General features: G+C 34.0%; 1 protein-coding gene and 1 long non-coding RNA gene across 16 annotated transcripts in view; one reads left to right on the top strand and one right to left on the bottom strand.

Annotated features, from left to right (window-relative positions):
• The window catches only part of Nrk (Nik related kinase), a 121,644-nt gene extending 112,587 nt beyond the window's left edge, over positions 1-9,057 (top strand). For both annotated transcript variants that reach the window (XM_074063282.1, XM_074063283.1), the window contains 2 exons: positions 1,492-1,631; positions 4,369-9,057. In XM_074063282.1, the coding sequence (XP_073919383.1) occupies positions 1,492-1,631; positions 4,369-4,464 (236 nt within the window). In that variant the 3' untranslated portion in view covers positions 4,465-9,057. The remainder of the gene's footprint in view (positions 1-1,491; positions 1,632-4,368) is intronic.
• LOC141419754 (uncharacterized) overlaps positions 1-21,593 on the bottom strand; it is a 279,105-nt gene that overhangs the window by 206,482 nt on the left and 51,030 nt on the right. For 12 of the 14 annotated variants that reach the window (XR_012444416.1, XR_012444413.1, XR_012444421.1 and 9 more), the window contains one exon: positions 9,418-9,476. The exons of the other annotated variants lie outside the window; for them this stretch is intronic. This is a non-coding gene — a long non-coding RNA (uncharacterized lncRNA). The remainder of the gene's footprint in view (positions 1-9,417; positions 9,477-21,593) is intronic. 14 annotated transcript variants of the gene reach the window in all.

Raw genomic sequence — 21,593 nt, 5'->3', positions numbered from 1 at the left:
GATTTTCACCATGCTAATATAGAAACAAGAGTACCTTATCTTGGTTCTTTCTAGACTATTTTACTTTGAGTTAAAGTCTTGATATTATTTTAAATGCTCTGATTTAGTTTATTTATGGAAATTTACTTCCCTATAGAATACATAAAGAATAGTAACTTGAAAGTTAAAAATTAATGTTAAGAATGCTCCTTATGACAGAAAGTATCTTATAACACTAGCTGACAATAGGGTTATTTATACAATGAGGTTTTCTGTTTTAAGGCAATATTTTTCATAGTCTGTGTTGTCACAAAGTATTATAAAACAGGACTACAAAGTTAACATTTTAATAAAATTTTCCTTAGCAGGAAAAAGCCTTAACAAGATCCAATTAGCCTTAGTTCTGCTTATAACATGGTAATTTATTCAGTTGCATTAGGTTTACTATAGTCATTATTTGAACAAGTCATTTTGTAACAACAGTTTTAGTTTTTAAGAGTCAGGTTTCCATGTATGACACATCAACACAAATACAAACCTTTATTAGAAACTCTTATTAGTATCTGAGGTCACACTATACCTTACCTATACCTAATACAAGGCACTACAATACTATGAAAAACAGGTCATGTAAGGGGAGGTCACATACAAGAGGGGTAGGGTAAAAGAAGGAAGTTGAGAAGGTGAATATGGTTGATATACTCTCTATAAAAGAATGAGTATAGATTTTTAAACCAGTTGAAACCACCATAAGAAAGGGACTAAGGTAGAAAGAAGAAAAATAGAAGAGATGAACCAAATCAGGCTATTATATATACATATATATGGAAGTGCCACAAGAAACTCCATGTGTAGCTATTTTAAACAAACAAAAATGTCATTTTCTTCTTCTTCTTTTTTTCTTATACAAAATCAGAGAACAGGAGGGCAGAACATGTCTTGCCTGGGGGGGTGTTGTACCAGTGAGAGAGGGAGAAGATGTGAGGAAATGGTGAAAGAAGGTGAATATGGTGCAAATGCTGTATACACATGTATGTAAATGGAAAAATTATATCTGTTGAAACTATTCCAGGAATGAGGGGAAGGGGGAATGAAGGAGAATGGTAGAGGGGGTGAATTCAAGTATGATATATTTGATATATCCACAATGTACCCTCACCCAGCACAACAATAGCAAAAAAGAACAGTTGTAAATAAATTTGAATATCTACAAATAGGATAGAATTAACCTTTGACTTTTTCTGTGGTCTCAGAGAATATGAATGAATACAAGAATTAATGGATATGTAGTAAATCAATATTGGTTACAATGTTGCCTTTAGATAGCTGGTTTGAACACCACTCCAGAGCAGCTAGATGGCCAAATGACTGTAGAAGGAGGGGAAACAAGGAAGGGTTCACCTAAAGATCAACAATGAGCCTCTTAATAATCAAATGTTGACCATGTTTCTAATTTTCTATTTTTGCTGGAAAGATGTTGTGTTTTTCTGATTTTTTTCATTTGCACTGTAGCTTTTGAGTGTACACAGAGAACCACAGGATGGGGCCAGAAGGCCATTGAAGCACGATCTTTGCAATCAAGCGTTCTAGAAAATGAGCTGAAGCACAGGACAATCAAGAAGCTGAGATTTCTGTGTACCAGAGGTGACAAGGTATAGTTTCTACCCTTAGGTTAGAGCAAAAATTAAGCAAGCATTAAATTAACTAAAGAAATGTATGTCATTTTCCTTCTGCCCATAAATATATTTATACTATATTCTTCAAATTGGTATACTATTAATATAAACGATTTTCCATTTTTCAGTAGGAACATTGGTAAATGATGAAACTTTGTTTCAAAATAACCTCATTTTCAAAAAGAGTTTAAAAAACTCTAGTTATGTGTTTTTTTTAAAAACACTATTACCGTAAGTTACTTGTACAAAGGGGTTTCACTGTGGTATTTACATACATGCATATAACGTATTCTGATCAAATTTACACTATCTATATTACTCTTTCTTAATGCCCCTAACACCTCTTTTTAACAGTTTCTACTGGGGTTCACTATGAAACTATCTTCATACATGTATATAAAGTACTTCTATCATATGTACTTCCATTTCCCTCTCCTTCTCACTGTCTTCACCCCAAGAATTCCTCCCCTTTTTATAATCATTTCATATTATTATTATTATTATATCTGAATTATGAGTATGAGTGAAACATGTGATGTTTGTCTTTCTGAGCTTGGTTTATCTTGCTCAACATAATGAACTCTAGTCCCATTTATTTTCTTGAAAATGACACAAAGTAATGTAGTTATGTTTTAAGTAAAACTTTGACATGTGATTTGGTACAAATTTCTTTATTTTCTTTGATCTATAGTTTTTTTAATATTTATAATGAAATGATATTTTATACAAAATTGGTTGAGAAAATCTGTCTTTTAAAATGTTTCATGTTTTTGTTAACATATATTAATTACATATAGTGATGGGTTCCATGTGATATTTCAACACATGCATACAGTGTACACTGATCAAGTCCAACTTCTCTTTATCCTTAACCCTCACCACACATCTCCTAACCTCTAATAATAACTATTCTACATTGAAATCACCCTTTTTTGCTTCCCCATATTAAAGAAAACATACAGTACTTATCTTTCTGTATGGCTTTATTTCACTTAATATAATGTTTCCCAGTTCCATCAATTTCTCTGAAAATTATAGGATTTCATTTTCTATGGCTGAATGATATTCAATCTTGTATATGTACCACATACTTTTAACCAATTATTAGTGAATGAGTACCTAAAGCTAATTCCAAAGTAATTGTGAATCATACTGCAATAAACATGGATGTGCAGGTATTTTTTTGGCACTCTGACTGTATTTCCTTTAGTTATATCAAAAAGTAAGACAACTAGATCATATGGTAAATCTGTTTTTAATTTTTTTTGAGAATCTTCGATTATGTTCTCCATAGTGGCTACACCAATAGTATATGAGAGTTTCTCTTTCTCCACATCCTCAACAGCAATGTTTTTTATTTGTTTGTTTTCCGTTTTGGCAAATCTGTTTTCACAATTTTCAATATAGTCCAGTAATGGAAGAAGGAATTGTACTTATGCTTACTGAGCATGTAATTATGCAACAGGCTTTGTGCTTGGTAATTTAAGTTTTCTCATTTTATCATCACAAGTATATACTATAATAATTATTTTGCAGGAAAGAAAAAATAAAATTGAGATTTGTCAATTATTTGTATAATTCGGTCAATTTCAACAACTATTTCAGATAGCTAGGTAGAAAGGTTCATCACATAAAATCATTACTATTCCTACATATTATGAGAAATAATATTGTGAAAATAATCTTAATAGGAATAAGAAACATTAGAAAATATTGCAGAGGATTCAGATTAATATGAAAGCAACAACCAGGGCAAAGCACTATACATCAAGTGTGGGTGCCAGTTTTCAATGTAAAGAGATACAATTACCAAACCAGTGTTTGAGGTCAGATAGACATGGGATACAGTGCTAGCTCTGCAACCTAACCATGTGTGAGAACCTGAGAAGTTTGATTGATCTTTCTGAGCTTTATTTCTTTCATCTCCAAAATGGCAGTATTAAAAACTGGTTTGGGAACAAGTGTGAAAATTCATGTAATGTATAGATAGTAAGCATCTCACACATTGACATATAAGATGTGTTAAGTCAAGTGTAGCTAGTTTACCTACATTCGTCATTATTCTCAAATCATCCTAAATTTAAGCATGGTGGATGTCAAAGAACTTACTCCTAACAAGAAAGCCTCTGTTTCATATTTATGCCTCAGTTCTGTCTGAATTTTCTTTATGGAACAGCTGGTGTTTACACAACATATCCCTCTCTAGCATTAGGTTTAGCTCACTATATCAATCTATTGATGTCAGTGCATTACACTGAAATAGAAAATTATACTTGGTAGAAAATTTCAGTGGCTTCTTGAACATCAGCAGCAATAGTAAACAACATCAAAATAATTGTTTCCTTCTATTAAAAGGAAAGTCAACTTGAATAAAAGTGGATTTTTAAAGCAAAGAATTGTTAATCAAAACTAATTAAGAACTTTGGCAGACAAATGCTGCCTAAATAAAAACTAATTTAATTATATTATGTGAATGGTAATTATATAGAATATAATAAGAGGGGTTTTTAAATATATAATTTAAACTCTCCACTAATTTAAATTATTATGCTTTACTTTGAAGAGCACCTATTCCAATGGCTTAATATTTTAATTAGCAGAAGCAGGTAAATAGAAATTATTGTTGTATACTAGTACCCAACACTTTTCTCATTAGATCTGGTTGTAGCGTATTGAGTATCTATTGATGGTGTCTTTCTCTTTCTTTTTAAAGCTGTTCTTTACCTCTACCCTGCGTAATCGCCACAGCAGAGTTTACTTTATGACCCTTGGAAAACTTGAAGAGCTTCAAAGCAACTATGGTGTTTAAAAGGCTCTAATGATTTGTTACAACATTTACAAATATCATATATATGCATTTGTATCTCCAGATTTTTGAGATTAAATGAGCATTACATTTTATTGTTAGAGGAAAAATTAAATCAGAAACTTAACTTTTAATGTAGCACAGAATAGTTTTAATAAGAAATGCAGCTTTATATATAAAATTAACTATAGCAAGCTCTATGTACTCCAATGGTGTACAATATCTTTTGCACAAACTTTGTAACTTCTGTTACTGTGAATTCAAACATTACTCGTAAGACAGTTTGGACAGTACCTGTATTCACATTTACAATATGAAGTAAAGAAACCTGAATTACATTACGACTTTCAAATGAATTGGCCCTCAATAGGATTTTTTCTGAGAAAAAAACATTAATAAAGTGTAAGTGATTTTTTTCAAAAAAACAAAGGTTAGGTCATAAACAAAATATTATAATGGCTATGTTATAATCCAGACTAAGGTTGAACAACCTGCATGCACAGAGAAAATTATAGTGATAAAGGGGAAAATGCCATTCATTTCCTCATAAGTGAGCCCACAGTTGGAGACCAGTTGTATTTTTTGTGCCCTTGTTAAGCTGGTTTTCTCCCTATGAGATGAAAGGAAGGAAGCTTCAGGTGCTTGGTTTTCTTGGAACTCCTCACAATGTGCAATAGCTATTTTTACAAACCATCAAATAATACACTTGCAAGCCTGAATACAGGACTAAGTTCCAATACACATGTACTGTAGAAAGAGGGTTTTATTAAAAAACATTTTAAGTAGGCGTCAAATTCTGTGACTAAGATTAGATGATCTTTTGAAATTATCTGGCCAATAGTATGACTACCAGACAACACCAAATATTTACCCAATTCTTGGTTAAACTATTTAAAAATTTCCCACTAGTTATTAATCAAAATAAAAACAAAAGCAAAAAATAACAACAAAAAGCTTAAATAGCTAGTACTTATAGTTTTGTTTCTATTGCTATAAAAGCAGAAATTAATTGAAAATCCCTTCAGTGATAATTCCATAAGCAGACTTAATGCTATAGGTAAAGAAATGAGTAGTTTGAAAAAATACGACCTTTAACTTATATCTAAGTCTGCAGAATTAGAATAATGAAAGTCATGGCAGCCCATCACCCAGTCATGTTACAGACGCCACAGATAGGTGATGTTCGGTCACATATGGCAACTGCTACCTGGTAAAAAGCATAATTAATGCATATCCATCCTCAATGCTATGGTTAGTTCTGGGGCAAGAAGTAACCGTACTACCACAAAGTATACCTCATAATAATTCCTCTAGTTCTGCTTCTGAAATCTGAAGACAGTGCTAGTGGGGCAATAATTTTTAAACTACCTGGTTAACCAAAATATAAAGCAGCTGACTATGTGTGATTTCATGATAACACATCATTTCTTGGCACATTGGTGCCAGAAATGAAGATTTGGATTTTCCTAACAACTTTTATGAAGAGTGTAGTAGCTCAATGTTGAGAATGTAGGAGAACCTGAATCCATGAATTAAAGAAATAAATGGGATTCACATTTCTGTTACTGTGACACAATAATGTGATTCTAAAACTGGCTTATCTTTGAGTGTTTACAACTCAAATTACTTTTTAAATGCAGTAGTTTTGAAAAGAAAACAAACTTTATGTCAAAATATTTCCTTAGAAGTAGTCTTCAATATTATAAATGTGTACACCTAAAAGCCATGGGGAACTTTACGTGAGTGCCTCATTGCTGAGCAAATGGAGCTTGCTATGTTTGAATTTCAGAAAATTTTCTCATTTAGGTAGTATATAGAAACAAGTCTTTTAAGAATTCACTTTTTCTTAATAATATTTACTCAAAGTTAAGCTAAAAATAAGTTTTATCTTTAAATCATATTTTAAAAGAAGTAAAACAGTAAAAACTATTTTAAGAAGTCAACTCCTATTGTGCTGTGTGGCAGTTATTCCAATAAACATAGGCAATAGTGAACAGAATCTACAAGATATCCCAAAGTAACCACACAAGAAAGATTATAAATGTGTAACTGAATTTTAAAGGATGAGGTGTTAATAAAGAAAGGAAGCTGGGCACATAGCACAAAGGGAGATTGGAATGTTCAGCAGCCAAATAGAAAAGACTGAAAATATTTGATGTGGTTCCTAGGTAATAAACATTTCTAATATAGGTATAAATTCATCTAGAATCTTTACATACTTTTCCAGCTAAAACAAGAAAGTGAAGGGACAATGAAATTTCATGTCCTTTCAGTGTACTTTTTAATCGACAGAAGAAATTATATTTAAACTTCACTTTGTAGCAACAGCACCTGGAAGCCTCAGCCCATCACAGAAGTGTGTAAGAGGACTCCTGTAAAGCCAGTTTCCCTAGTCCTCTCATTTGAAGCATGAGGTTCTAGATGATTGTGAGGAGCACTAGTGTTAGAGGGTGGTTTTATTTTAGTGCAATTTAGTTTTATTTCAATAACACCATTTTCCAAAATAAAAGGCATTATTGGAAATATTTGAAAACTAGAAAACGTTGGCTAAATAGGGCTGATCAGAAAATTTCTGAGGGTTGAGTCAGTTAAAGTAAGGTGAGAGCTTCAGAGAAAACTGCAGGAATAATCATTAAGATGGTAAAACAGGCAAAGCAGAACCACACGCTCTCTTTCACACATACACACACACATACACACACACTTCAATATTTTCAGTATTACCAGTATTGAGATAGAGAGATTACTAAGTATTTTCTGCCAAGAATCATTTCTTGAGACTGTATCCATAAAACGAACAATAATGCCACACACATTCAATAGGATCTTTTAAGTATTCTTCAATTTGTATTCAATTTGTACTCTACAAATATTGAAACAATCTTTGAGACTGCTAATTGTTTCATCAGAAACTCTGTAATGAATAAGTTCAATATCTGCAAATAAAATTTTCAAAATTATTCATTGTGTCATTATTGAAATGTAATTGCATAATGTCATGGAATTATGACTCATTAAAGGAAATTTTATTTTTTAATTATGTAATTATGCACTGAATAGAAGATGTTAGGACTCTGTCTGTTGTTGTATTAGGAATTCTGGCCAAAGAAGTTTATGTTAATTTGATAAAAGATCTTTCTTGTCTACAGTGGTGAAGTTAGAAACTGACAATGTTTCTAATTATATGAGACTTTACACATAGGCACAAACATGGTATGGGTAAAACTCAAGCAAATTTTAATGCTTCCTTCCCTCCCATTTCATTCCAGTATCTTTAAGTCTAGTGGAAAAGAAAGAGGAAGAACCCAATCCAAAGAGAGGAATAAATATGTATAATTTCTTAGCATTTAAGAAAGTGTTTAGTTCAGGCTGATAGTAGAAAACAAAAGATATGATTGTGCATGAAGTTGCTTCCTTCCTTTGGGACCAGAAGAACAGTACTTTTCTCAGCAGGAAGTATTAGAGGAATGGTTCCATGTACTTCCTGTCATCTCAGGACATTCTAGAGAGATGTCCAGCAGGATTTCCCATTCAAGCCTGCTGAGTGTGTTCTTAATTTGTTAAGTATGGCCAGGCATTCAGGAGTTAGGCTACCTGGACAAATCAAATCTCCATAGGCTCTTACAGGCTAAATTTAAAATGCTACATTACTAACAAATTGATTCATTCAATTTTAGTCATAGGGTCCAATGACTTCAACTACTTTTAAAAGACAGTGTTATGAGCCCAGGATAAAATTATCATCACAAATTATAGTTAGCTGGGACAGAGTGAAGCCGCAAGGTGAGAGAGATCCTTATCCTGGGAACCCATTACCAAAGCACAGGACAGGATATGCCATAAGAAGAAGTCATTAGCAATTAGCAACTTTATCATTCACAAAGGGAGCAGTGAAATTACAAATTTCAATGCGGAAAATCTACTGACTGAATATTTTTCCAACACTGATTTCTAATCTAGCAGCATTTTTATTATTTAAAAGGCCTTTCCCCTTCACTTAAGGTATACTCAAGTCCTGATGATAATAAAGCTATTATTCCTCTTTAACTCCAATGGTGATGCCTAATGAATTAAAGACAAACATGTTTCAGAAATCACTGCCATATGTCATGTTTTATATTGTTCAAAACCATATCAACTAATTCAAAATATATGAAAATGTCACAACAATCCTCCCTGTATAACTATCATATACTAATACACATGTTTAAATTAAAAAATAGTTCCAAAGGGAGCAAAATTGAATCTATATGGACTTACATTTTTAAAAGCTGGTTCCTAGCCAAGACTGTAGTTATATACAAAATCAGGTTGAGGATTAGCTCTTTCTTATAGCTTTGCCAGCCCATATGCCAAAGGGTCTCATGTGGTGCTTAACGTAGAAAAAAAATGTTCAATAAGAACCATGAGCTACAGGGGAGAAACTGGGATCTTCTGTTGAACTAGATTGTCCTTCATGTTATTTTATTTACAACCACTTAAAATTCACAATTATATTTGTTATCTCATGAAAGTGTCATCTGTATTCTGTTGATTAAGGTATCATGGCATATTTTGGGTAATTTCAAAAAATTTTGCCTCACAAATCTGAAATAAAAGACAGCTCAACATAACAATTCTGTCTTTAATTTTTTATGTAGTTGCTTTTAAAAGAAACACAAAAGAATTCACTATGAGACTTTAGTAATTATTCAAGACTCATGAGTAATGAGAAAGATTGTTTAGTAATATAAAAATACCACAAAAGTAAGCTACTCAACTATTTCGTGCAAAGATTTGGTTTGAATGTGATCCTTTTTCATATTAATTCTGTTATAGCATCCTGAGATATATTTAGGAGTCTTCAAAGCTTTACAATATACTTTTTCATCCAAAAATGTTAAATTATACTCCCCTAAACAAATGCATCCCAAGCATTAATTGAAAGCACTTTTCTAGCAGATAAAAGTATCTCACTTGCAGGTTTGCAGGTAGCCATTAAAATGTATGTGAAATGGGAACATCTATCCAAAAATCTGAAAAACAAAGACATAACAACATAAAGTTTAGTCTCACAAGATGAAATAGCAAGAAATGAGTATAATAGAGTTCAAAGCAAATTGAACTGCACAAAAATGAAAAGCTTCTCTCCCCAAGTAAAAGTAAAATTATATGACACGCTGGGAAAATGTGAGCTTCTTTTAATATTGTTTAAAAAGTATTTAAGAATTTTACTCCTCAAACTTGAATGTACAAAATCTGTCATTTAGACTCTAACTCCCATTCCAGCAGTCTTAGGAGAAATTGAATATTAACCATCAGTTAGGTTTTCCTCAGTCATACGTTAGAGTTATATAGAGGACACAGGTGTCTGTCACATATTAGAAAATTCAGGGCAATGCATTGGTCTATGGATTCATCTACATTGGTGTGTTTGTTGCTCACTTAGTCTCTTACAGTGGCTTTTGGGCTTCCCGGGCCTGCATGGCCATGGAAATCTTTGTCAAGGCAGGAGGCACATATCCAAGTGGTCCAAATACCTCCCTGGGTACTGGGTACATATGGGTCCCTGCTGCTTTAAGGACTCTACTTCCTCCTATCCTTTCCCATTCCTGGTGAATCTTCCTTTCTCCCCTAAGTCCTTATATTCCTGCCCCCATCCATTTTCATAGAAAATGAATTTACCTTTTTCCATTCCCTTTTGAGAAATTGTGCCAAAGCCTAGGCTTTTAAAAAATTCTACCAAGATATTTTCAAAAATGTTTTGTTTAGCTTCCACTATATAACCTCTCCGTCCACATAAGAATAATGAACACTCCATGAGCTAAGTGAGTGGGAAATTCAGTGAGAACTATTATTAACTGTCTACTATTAATCGACTACTATTAATTGTCATGTCACCTACAAATAATATAATCAAAGACATTAAAATCTTTTAAATGAGAAAAGCCAAAAATTTCTATTTCCCATCACCGTCTACAATCTCCTCCATAATACCCATATCCCTTCCTTTTTGCCCTGAAGAATCTACCCCACAATTCTCTCTCCTAAATCCTTGTCCCTCCTTTCTACTCTGATAGCCCCCACTTTTGAATCTGTTGCAGACTTTAATATCCTTTGCTCCATTTCATTGCAATCCTTTATAGACCTCCCACACACTATTCTTTCTTAGTCCATTTATGCTTGTTATAACATAATCCCTAAGACAGGAAAATTTATAAAGAGCTGAAATTTATTTCAAACTGTTCTGGAGGCTGTGAAGTCTAAGATCAAAATACCAGCAAATTCAGAGTCTGGTGAGAGCAACTCTCTGCTTCTAATATAATATTTTCTTGCTTTGTCATCCAGAGATAATGAATGCTATGTCCTCACATGGTAGAAGGGATGGAAGGGACAAACTTGCTCCCTCAAGACCTTCTATAAAGCATTTATCCTATCAGTGAAGGCAGAGACTTCATGGCCTACTTACTAAAGGCCCTACCTCTTGATTCTATTTCATTGGGAATTAAATTTCAATGTGAATTTGAGAAATTCAAATATTCAAACAAAAGCACTCATTCCTTAAAATTTTTAGCGCTGGATGTCATTTCATCTATTATAATTTTGATAATGTTAATTTCTATCTAAATGATTCTATCAATACCTTCCTTCTATAATTCATAACTTCCTAGCCAATAACTCACTGCCACAGGGATGTCCTCACTACTGAGTCATTACTAATAGCTATACTTCTTTCATATGCTCAGCTTCAAGTGTCCCGCTCTCATATCAACACCTTTATTATTCTAGTGAATTCCCTCTATTTCTGGACTTTAAAAGCTCTTTTATCCCATATGGACCTACAAATCCATTGCTCTCAACATGTTTCACTGCCCTGCATTCTCACCTAAAGAAGGCTTCTATCCGTTACTTAGATTTTATGACGTATCACCAGAATGAGTTCTTTCCATACATCCTTAACTGCATTCCCTTTCTTTAACTTGGCAAAACCACAAATTTTCTTAAATCACAAACCACATCTCCATACCCACTCCAGTTCAGCTGGTTGTGACTATAGAAAATATACAAATGTGCTGTAAGTTCATGACTGAAAGTCACAAGTGGACTGGCAAAGCTTATCCAGTGACTTACACTGTATACAGTATACACAATCCAATGATTTTTAATATATTTACAGATTGGTCAACAATTACCATTTCTCTAGTTCACTCACTGTCCCTAGTTTTCCTACTTGAAACATCATGTTTTCTCCTTTATCCTTTATCTTCCAAAATCTGCTCTTTTCCTCACTATCACCTAATGAGCTGCCTTCTTCCTTCATCACAAAGCAAAAAGTAAGATTACTGAATTTCCATATGCTCCTGTCGTTTTATCAACCCATGTATATTGGTAGTCTGGAATTTGTTTTCCCTAAATCAGCCATATTCCAATCATACTTTCATCCATACCAGCCAACAAAAAGAGCAAAAGAGCCTTTCTCAAGCTCATTAATGGCCTCTGCATTTTTTTTTTATTGTTGTGCTGGGTAGGGGTACATTGTGGCATTTACAAAAGATCTTACAATGTATCAAATATATCATACTTGATTTCACCCCCTCCAACATTCCGCTTTATTCCTCTCTCCCCCTTTCTGGAATAGTTTCAACAGGTATCACTTTTGCATTTACATACATGTGTACACAGTATTTGCACTATATTCACCCACAGACACCCTTTCCCCACCACCTCCCCCTCCAAACTGGTACCAAGCTCCCCACACAGGACCTGTTTTGCCCTCCTGTTCTCTGATTTTGTAGAAGAAAAAATGACATTTTTGCTTGTTTAAGATAGCTACACAGGGAATTTCCTTGTGAAATTTCCATGTACATATGTATTTTAACCCATATTGGTTCATCACCTCTATTTTGCTTCATTCTACCTTAGTCCCTTTCTTATAGTAGTTTCAACTGGTTGAAAAATTCTATATTCATTCTTGTATAGGAAGTACATCAACCATATTCATTTTCTTAATTTCTTTCCTTTACCCTCCCCCTCTCATATATGACTTCCCCATAATGTGAACTGTTTTTCATAATACTGCTGTATTTGTATTAGGTCTATAGTCCACATATGAGAGAAAACATGGCTTTTTTGCCTCTACATTGTTACATACAATGTTCATTCTTTCCATTCTTGTTTTATTTGAATTACCAGCAATGTTTGACAACACTGATGGCTACCTTCCCCTTGAAATAGTTTCTTTTCTTTGTTACTAAAGTACTATCTTCCCCTTATTTGTCTCATACATGACTATTGCATTTGATTGTGACTGTACAAAAAATAGCCAAATCTGATAACTGGTCTCATTACTTCTTGACTCCTCTCCTGTTTTTTCTCATTTCTAAATGTTGGAATTCTACAGGGCTCATTTCTACTGCATCATATCTCTTCTACCACAATTTCTCCTTTGGTGATCACATCAGTTTTCATTTATTTTAATGTTATCTATATACTAAAAACACCCAAACATTCATCTCCTGTTTGCACCCCTCTTCCGACTTCCACACCCAGGTAATATATTCACTTATTTTTAAAAACAGCTCTATTGACATAATACACATATCATAAAACTTATCCCCTTTAAATTATACAAGTCAATGTCTTTTAAAATATTGTGCAAGCAGTGCATCACCATAAATAAATGCAACCATAAAAAAGAATGAAATTATGTCATTTGCGTGTAAGTGTACAGGACTGCAAATCATCATTTTAAACAATGTTAGCCACGTTCAGAAAGATAAAGATCACGTCTTCTCTCATATGTGAAAAATAGATCCAAAAGATAAGTGTATGCAGAAATATAAACAAGACCATATGTATATGCATATATACTTGCATATATATATATATATATAAAGATGTTTAAAATAGTGGGACTATTTGAGGTGAGTAGGGAGGAGGAATAGGTAAAGAGAATAGTAGAAAGTGAATAATACTGAAATACATTACATCTATGTAGGAAGATGGCATAATTAAACACACTGAAAGCTGTCGAATAATAGGGAATGGGGAAAAATGGTAATGGAGAGTAATAGGGTTAATCTGATTAAAAGTACAACATATTCATAGGTGAAATATCATGGTGAAACATGCTAGAACAGTGAGTATACACTTATAAACAAGGGACATAGGCTAGAGGTGTGACTCAAGTGGTAGAGCAACAACCTAGCAAGTACATAAGCCCTGAGTTCAAACCCCAGTACCACCAAATTTCTAAAAAATGAAGAACAGGAATTTAAAATAGGTCCTGTTAAGGTACAAGTACTAGTGAGATGGGAGAGGGTGAATGGAGAGAATAAAGGAGAGTGAATATGGTCAATGTACTTTATGTACTTGTGTGAAAATAGAATAATGAAACATGTTAAAATCACTTTAAATAGGAGAGAGGCAGATGAAGGAGAACGATGGTGGGATGAACTAACCAAAGTACATTGTAAGTATATATGGAAATGCCACAATAAAACCTGCCTGTACAACTAATATATGCTAATGAAAATGTTTTAAAAACACATTTTTCACCCCAAACTAAACCTCATACTCATTAGCAGTCATTCACCATTACCTCCCACCCTTCTAGAACACTAAATAACAATCATACTATGTGTCTATATATTTTCCTATTCTGGAAAGTACATTTGATAGAATTACATTATATGTAGTCTTTCATGATTGTCTCTTTTCCCTTAACAAATTATTTCTGAGATTCAGCCATGTTGTAGCAAATATTAGCACTTCTTTCCTTTTTATTGTTGAGTAATATTCTATGGAATATATACGTCACATTTTATTTATTTTTTCATCAGATGACCTTTTGGGTTGTTTATACTTTGGGCTATTATAAATGATGGTGCTGTGTACATTTGTGTATGCATATTTGTATGTGTATATGTAGTATACATTGCTTTGGGGTGTGTATATAGGAATGAAATTTTTAGGGCATATGACAATTCTATGCTGAACATTTCAGGATTAGCTGAACAATTCTCCAAAATGGTTGCACCAATTTATATTCCCACCAGCAATGTATAAGGATTTCAATTTTTGCACATCAAAGAAAACACTTCTGATTGGCTCTTTTATTATAGCCACTCTACTTGCTGTGAAGCATTGTTTCAATGTACTTTCTTTTTTTTCTTTTTTAAATTGTTTGGAGGGGTCTTTTATAATTTTTATTATTCATTTATTCACATGTGCAAACATTGTTTGGGTCATTTCTTCCCCCTGCCTCTCTCTCCCACCCTCTTCCCCCCGCCCCCTGCCTCACTTCCAGGCAGAACGTGTTCTGCCCTTATCTCTAATTTTGTTGAAGAGAAGACATAAGCATAATAAGGAAGACAAAGCTGTTTTGTTAGTTGAGTTAAGGATACCTATACAGAAAGATTATACTTTCAATTTACATTTCCCAAATGGAAATGTAACGGAAATAGTGATAGGCAACTTTTCCTGTGCCTACTAGACATTTGTACATCTTTATTGGAGGAATTTAATATGCATTGTGTTTGCCCATTTTAATTGGCTCATTTGCTTTGTTGTTGCCAGTGCTGAATTGCAGGAGTTCTTTATGTACTTTTAAATTCCTGCCATTTATTTTTTTTATATTTTTCTTTTATTATTCATATGTGCATACAAGGCTTGGTTCATTTCTCCCCCCTGCCCCCACCCCCTCCCTTACCACCCACTCCGCCCCCTCCCTCTCCCCCCCTCAATACCCAGCAGAAACTGTTTTGCCCTTATTTCTAATTTTGTTGTAGAGAGAGTATAAGCCATAATAGGAAGGAACAAGGGTTTTTGCTGGTTGAGATAAGAATAGCTATACAGGGCATTGACTCACATTGATTTCCTGTGAGTGGGTGTTACCTTCTAGGTTAATTCTTCTTGAACTAACCTTTTCTCTAGTACCTGTTCCCCTTTCCCTATTGGCCTCAGTTGCTTTTAAGGTATCTGCTTTAGTTTCTCTGCTTTGAGGGCAACAAACGCTAGCTAATTTTTTAGGTGTCTTACCTATCCTCACCCCTTACTTGTGTGCTCTCGCTTTTATCATGTGCTCATAGTCCAATCCCCTTGTTGTGTTTGCCCTTGATCTAATGTCCACATATGAGGGAGAACATATGATTTTTGGTCTTTTGGGCCAGGCTAACCTCACTCAGAATGATGTTCTCCAATTCCATCCATTTACCAGCGAATGATAACATTTCGTTCTTCTTCATGGCTGCATAGAATTCCATTGTGTATAGATACCACATTTTCTTAATCCATTCGTCAGTCCACATGCTGGGGCATCTTGGCTGTTTCCATAGCTTGGCTATTGTGAATAGTGCTGCAATAAACATGGGTGTACAGGTGCCTCTGGAGTAACCTGTGTCACAGTCTTTTGGGTATATCCCCAAGAGTGGTATTGCTTGATCAAATGGTAGATCAATGTCTAGCGTTTTAAGTATCCTCCAAATTTTTTTCCAGAGTGGTTGTACTAGTCTACATTACCACCAACAGTGTAAGAGGGTTCCTTTTTCCCCACATCCTCGCCAACACCTGTTGTTGGTGGTGTTGCTAATGATGGCTATTCTAACAGAGGTGAGGTGGAATCTTAGTGTGGTTTTAATTTGTATTTCCTTTATTGCTAGAGATGGTGAGCATTTTTTCACGTGTTTTCTGGCCATTTGAATTTCTTCTTTTGAGAAAGTTCTGTTTAGTTCACTTGCCCATTTCTTTATTGGTTCATTAGTTTTGGGAGAATTTAGTTTTTTAAGTTCCCTATACATTATGGTTATCAGTCCTTTGATGTATAGTTGGCAAATATTTTCTCCCACTCTGTGGATGGTCTCTTCAGTTTAGAGACCATTTCTTTTGATGAACAGAAGCTTTTTAGTTTTATGAGGTCCCATTTATCTATGCTATCTCTTAGTTGCTGTGCTGCTGGGGTTTTGTTGAGAAAGTTCTTACCTATACCTACTAACTCCAGAGTATTTCCTACTCTTTCCTGTATCAACTTTAGAGTTTGTCGTCTGATATTAAGATCCTTGATCCATTTTGAGTTAATATTGGTATAGGGTGATATACATGGATCTAGTTTCAGTTTTTTGCAGACTGCTAACCAGTTTTCCCAGCAGTTTTTGTTGAAGAGGCTGCTATTTCTCCATCATATATTTTTAGCTCCTTTGTCGAAGACAAGTTGGTTATAGTTGTGTGGCTTCATATCTGGGTCCTCTATTCTGTTCCACTGGTCTTCATGTCTGTTTTTGTGCCAGTACCATGCTGTTTTTATTGTTATTGCTTTGTAATATAGTTTGAAGTCAGGTATTGTGATACCTCCTGCATTGTTCTTTTGACTGAGTATTGCCTTGGCTATTCGTGGCCTCTTGTGTTTCCATATAAATTTCACAGTAGATTTTTCAATCTCTTTAATGAATGTCATTGGAATTTTGATGGGAATTGCATTAAACATGTAGATTACTTTGGGGAGTATCGACATTTTTACTATGTTGATTCTACCAATCCATGAGCATGGGAGATCTCTCCACTTTCTATAATCTTCCTCAATCTCTTTCTTCAGAAGTGTATAGTTTTCCTTGTAGAGGTCTTTCACATCTTTTGTTAGGTTTACACCTAGGTATTTGATTTTTTTTGAGGCTATTGTAAATGGAATTGTTTTCATACATTCTTTTTCTGTTTGCTCATTGTTAGTGTATAGAAATACTAATGATTTTTCTATGTTGATTTTATATCCTGCTACCTTACTATAGCTATTGATGATGTCTAGAAGCTTCTGAGTAGAGTTTTTTGGGTCTTTAAGGTATAGGATCATGTCGTCTGCAAATAGGGATATTTTGACAGTTTCTTTACCTATTTGTATTCCTTTTATTTCTTCTTCTTGCCTAATTGCTCTGGCTAGGAATTCCAGTACTATGTTGAATAGGAGTGGGCATCCTTGTCTAGTTCCTCATTTTAGAGGGAATGGTTTCAGTTTTTCTCTGTTAAGTATAATGCTTGCTGTAAGTTTGTCATATGTAGCTTTTATGATGTTGGGGTACTTTCCTTCTCTTCCTAGTTTTCTTAGAGCTTTTATCATGAAATGGTGTTGGATCTTATCAAAGGCTTTTTCTGCATCTTTTGAGATGCCTAATTGCTCTGGCTAAAATTCCTGCCATTTAAATGATATGTGCCTATCAGTTCCTCCTTTCATTGTAATAATGATATTATTTGTACAACAAAAGTTTTTTTTTTAATTTTTGATCAACTCTAATTTATCTACTTTAGGGCCTCAATTGTTATGCTTTTAGTGTCTTATCCAGGAAATCATTGCCAAATCCAGAGTTATGAAGATTTCTCTTGTTTTCTTCTAAAAATTTTATAGGTTTAGCTCTGTGTCTAGGTTTTTGATCCTTTTGAATTCATTTTTGTGTGTGGTGTGAGATAAAGATTCAACTTCATTTTGAAATTTTGTGCAGCTACATTTCCCATTGTCACAGAAATGTTTGTGGGAAACACTAGTTTTCCCAACTGAATTGCCTTGATACCCATATCAAAGAGGAATTGACAACAAATTACAGATTTTTCTGGACTCTTAATTACATGCCATTGGTCCGTATATCTGTCCTTATGCTAATACTATGCTGTTTTAATTACTGTAGATTTGTAGTAAACCTTGTTTTTCAATTTAAAAAAAATTACTGTAAATTGTACATTATAATTATGTTTATTTATGGGATAAAAGGTGATGTTATACTATATGTATACAGTATAGAAAAATTAAATCAAAGTAGTAAACATATTAATTACCTCAGATACTTAATTCGTTTTTGTAGTGAGAACATTTGAAATTTATTTTCTTAGTGATTTTGAAATCTACAGCACCTTATCAATAACTACATTCACCATGTGAAATAGGTTTCAAACACCTTATTTCTCCTATCTAACTGAAACTTTCTACTCTTGTTTAATATCTGCCCATTCCCCCAATCCCTAGCTTCTGGTAAATCAATATATTCTCTGCTTCTGTGAGTTGATTGTGTTAGAGATTCCACATATAAGATCATGCAGTATTTGTCCTTTATGTGTCTTGATAATATTATTTAACATAATATACTCTTAAGTTCTTTCGTATTATCTCAGATGACATAATTTCCTTTTCTTAAAAGCTTAATAGTATTACATTATGCATATATATCATATTTTCTTTATCCATTCACCCACTGATGGACACATAGGTTGATAACTATCTTGGCTATAATGAATAATGCTGCAGTGAGCCTAGGAATACATATATCTCTTCACAATTCTGATTTTCAAGCTTTTGTACATATTCCTAAAGGAATGAAAAGCAGTACATCATTATGCAAAGTGCAAGCTGTTTACCTCATGGCAGCTGGGAAACAAAAAGAAAGAGAGGGAGTGGCCAGGGAGTGGCCCAATATCCCCTTCAAGTACACACCCAAGGACATAACTTCCATCAATTCCGTCTCACTTTCTAAAGGTTCCATCACCTCTCAAAGAGTGACACAGACTGGCCTCTAGGCCTTTAGTATGTGATGTTTGGGAGACTTTTATTTATTTATTTATTTATTTATTTATTTTTTCATTTTTCTTTTATTATTCATATGTGCATACAAGGCTTGGTTCATTTCTCCCCTCTGCCCCCACCCCCTCCCTTACCACTCACTCCTCCCCCTCCCTCTCCCCCCCACCTCAATACCCAGCAGAAACTATTTTGCCCTTATTTCTAATTTTGTTGTAGAGAGAGTATAAGCAATAATAGGAAGGAACAAGGGTTTTTGCTGGTTGAGATAAGGATCGCTATACAGGGAGTTGACTCACATTGATTTCCTGTGCGTGGGTGTTACCTTCTAGGTTAATTCTTTTTGATCTAACCTTTTCTCTAGTACCTGTTCCCCTTTTCCTATTGGCCTCAGTTGCTTTAAGGTATCTGCTTTAGTTTCTCTGCGTTAAGGGCAACAAATGCTAGCTAGTTTTTTAGGTGTCTTCCCTATCCTCACCCCTCCCTTGTGTGCTCTCGCTTTTATCATGTGCTCATAGTCCAATCCCCTTGTTGTGTTTGCCCTTGATCTAATGTCCACATATGAGGGAGAACATACGATTCTTGGTCTTTTTATATTTCTAATTTTGTTGAAGAGAGAATATAAGCAATAATAGGAAGGACCAAGGGTTTTTGCTAGTTGAGATAAGGATAGCTATACAGGGAGTTGACTCGCATTGATTTCCTGTACATGTGTGTTACCTTCTAAATTAATTCTTCTGGAACTAACTTTTTCTCTAGTTCCTGGTTCCCTTCTCCTATTGACCTCAGTTGCTTTAAAGTATCTGCTTTAGTTTCTCTGCGTTGAGGGCAACAAATGCTAGCTAATTTTTTACGTGTCTTACCTATCCTCACCCCTCCCTTGTGTGCTCTCGCTTTTATCATGTGCTCATAGTCCAATCCCCTTGTTGTGTTTGCCCTTGATCTAATGTCCACATATGAGGGAGAACATATGATTTTTGGTCTTTTGGGCCAGGCTAACCTCACTCAGAATGATGTTCTGGGAGACTTTTAAAGTCCAAATCATAATAACTACTCAAAGTATTTTTGTGGTTCCATTGGAATTTTAGGAATATAAGAAAATTCTTATGAAACATGACATTGGCATTTTTATAGAAATGAGAATTTCTATATAGAATGGGAAATTGTGTAATTAATTCTCCCAATCCATGAACATGAGAGTTTTTTCATTTGTTTGCATCTTCTCCAATCTTTCATCACTATTTTATAGTTTTCAATGTATAGATCTTCATTTTTTGGTTTAACTTATTTCTAAGAATTTCATTCTTGGAATTGTGCATGACATTGCTTTATTATTTGCGTTTTCATATAATTCACTGTTAGTGGATGGAAACATCAGATTTTGTATGTTGATTTTGTATCCTCAAAATTTATTATATTTGCTTATTAATTCTAACACATTTTTGGTAGAGTCTTTAGGGTTTACCATGTATAAGATCATATCATCAGCAGAGGCAATTTTACTTCTTCCTTTACTTTCTTCACTAATTGTTCTGACTTGTACTTCTAGTGTTAGGTTAACTAGAAATGATGAGTGTGTGTGTTAGCTTTCCTCCACTATATTATACTTGAAATAAATCAAGTTATGAAAAGAAAAGGATGATTTAGACTCACAATTTTGGTGGTTTTACTCTATGATCACTTGGGCCTATGGCAAGGGAGCACAACATGATAGGAGCACATTGCAGAGAAAAATCAATCATCTCATGGCCAGTTAGTGAAAAAATGGAAGAAGAAAAAATGGGGTTCTACTATCCCTTTCAAAGTCACACCCCCAATGACCAGGAGACCTAACACTAGCCCCATTTCTTAAAGTTTCCAAGAGTAACCAATCGTACCAAACTGGGGTCAAAACCTTTGGCACATGGTTCTGTGGAGGACATTTTATGATCCAAACAGTAACAATGGCATCTTTATGCTGTTACTGATTTTAAAGGAAAAGTGTTCAATTTTTCATCACTCAGATGATTTTAGTTGTGGGTTTGTCATACCTGGCCTTTATCATGTTGAAGTGCATTATTTTTTATAAAAAAAACTGTTCTGCATCTAATAAAATGATTATATGGTTTTATCTTTCATTCTGTTAATGCAATGTGTCACATGTATTTATTTGTGAATGTTGAACCATCCTTTAATCTCAGGAATAACCCTCTTCCTTAAACCTGGAAAATGATCCTATTAACATGCTAATGCATTGGTTTGCTTATATTTTGTTGAGGATTTTCACATCTACATTCACTAAGGATATTGGTTGGTAATTATACTTTCCTGTAGTGTCCTTGTCAGCTTCTGTACTAGATTAATGCCATTCTCACCAACTTTGGAAGTGTTCTTTCCTTTTCAATTTTTAAGAATACTTTGAATAAAATGGTTTTTAGTTCTTCTTTAAATGTTTGGTAGAGTTTAAGCATAAAGCTGTCAGGTCCTGGGCTTTTCAATGATGGGAAAACTTTTTTTAATTGTAGTTCTTTTATTTTTTATTGTTCTGCTGGGTGGGGGTACATTGTAGCATTTACAAAGGTTCTTACAATGTATCAAATATATCATACTTGAATTTTTATTG

The sequence above is a fragment of the Castor canadensis genome, chromosome X, assembly GCF_047511655.1.
Source record: "Castor canadensis chromosome X, mCasCan1.hap1v2, whole genome shotgun sequence".
Lineage (NCBI taxonomy): Eukaryota > Metazoa > Chordata > Mammalia > Rodentia > Castoridae > Castor > Castor canadensis.
This window is presented reverse-complemented; position numbering and strand designations above follow the sequence as displayed.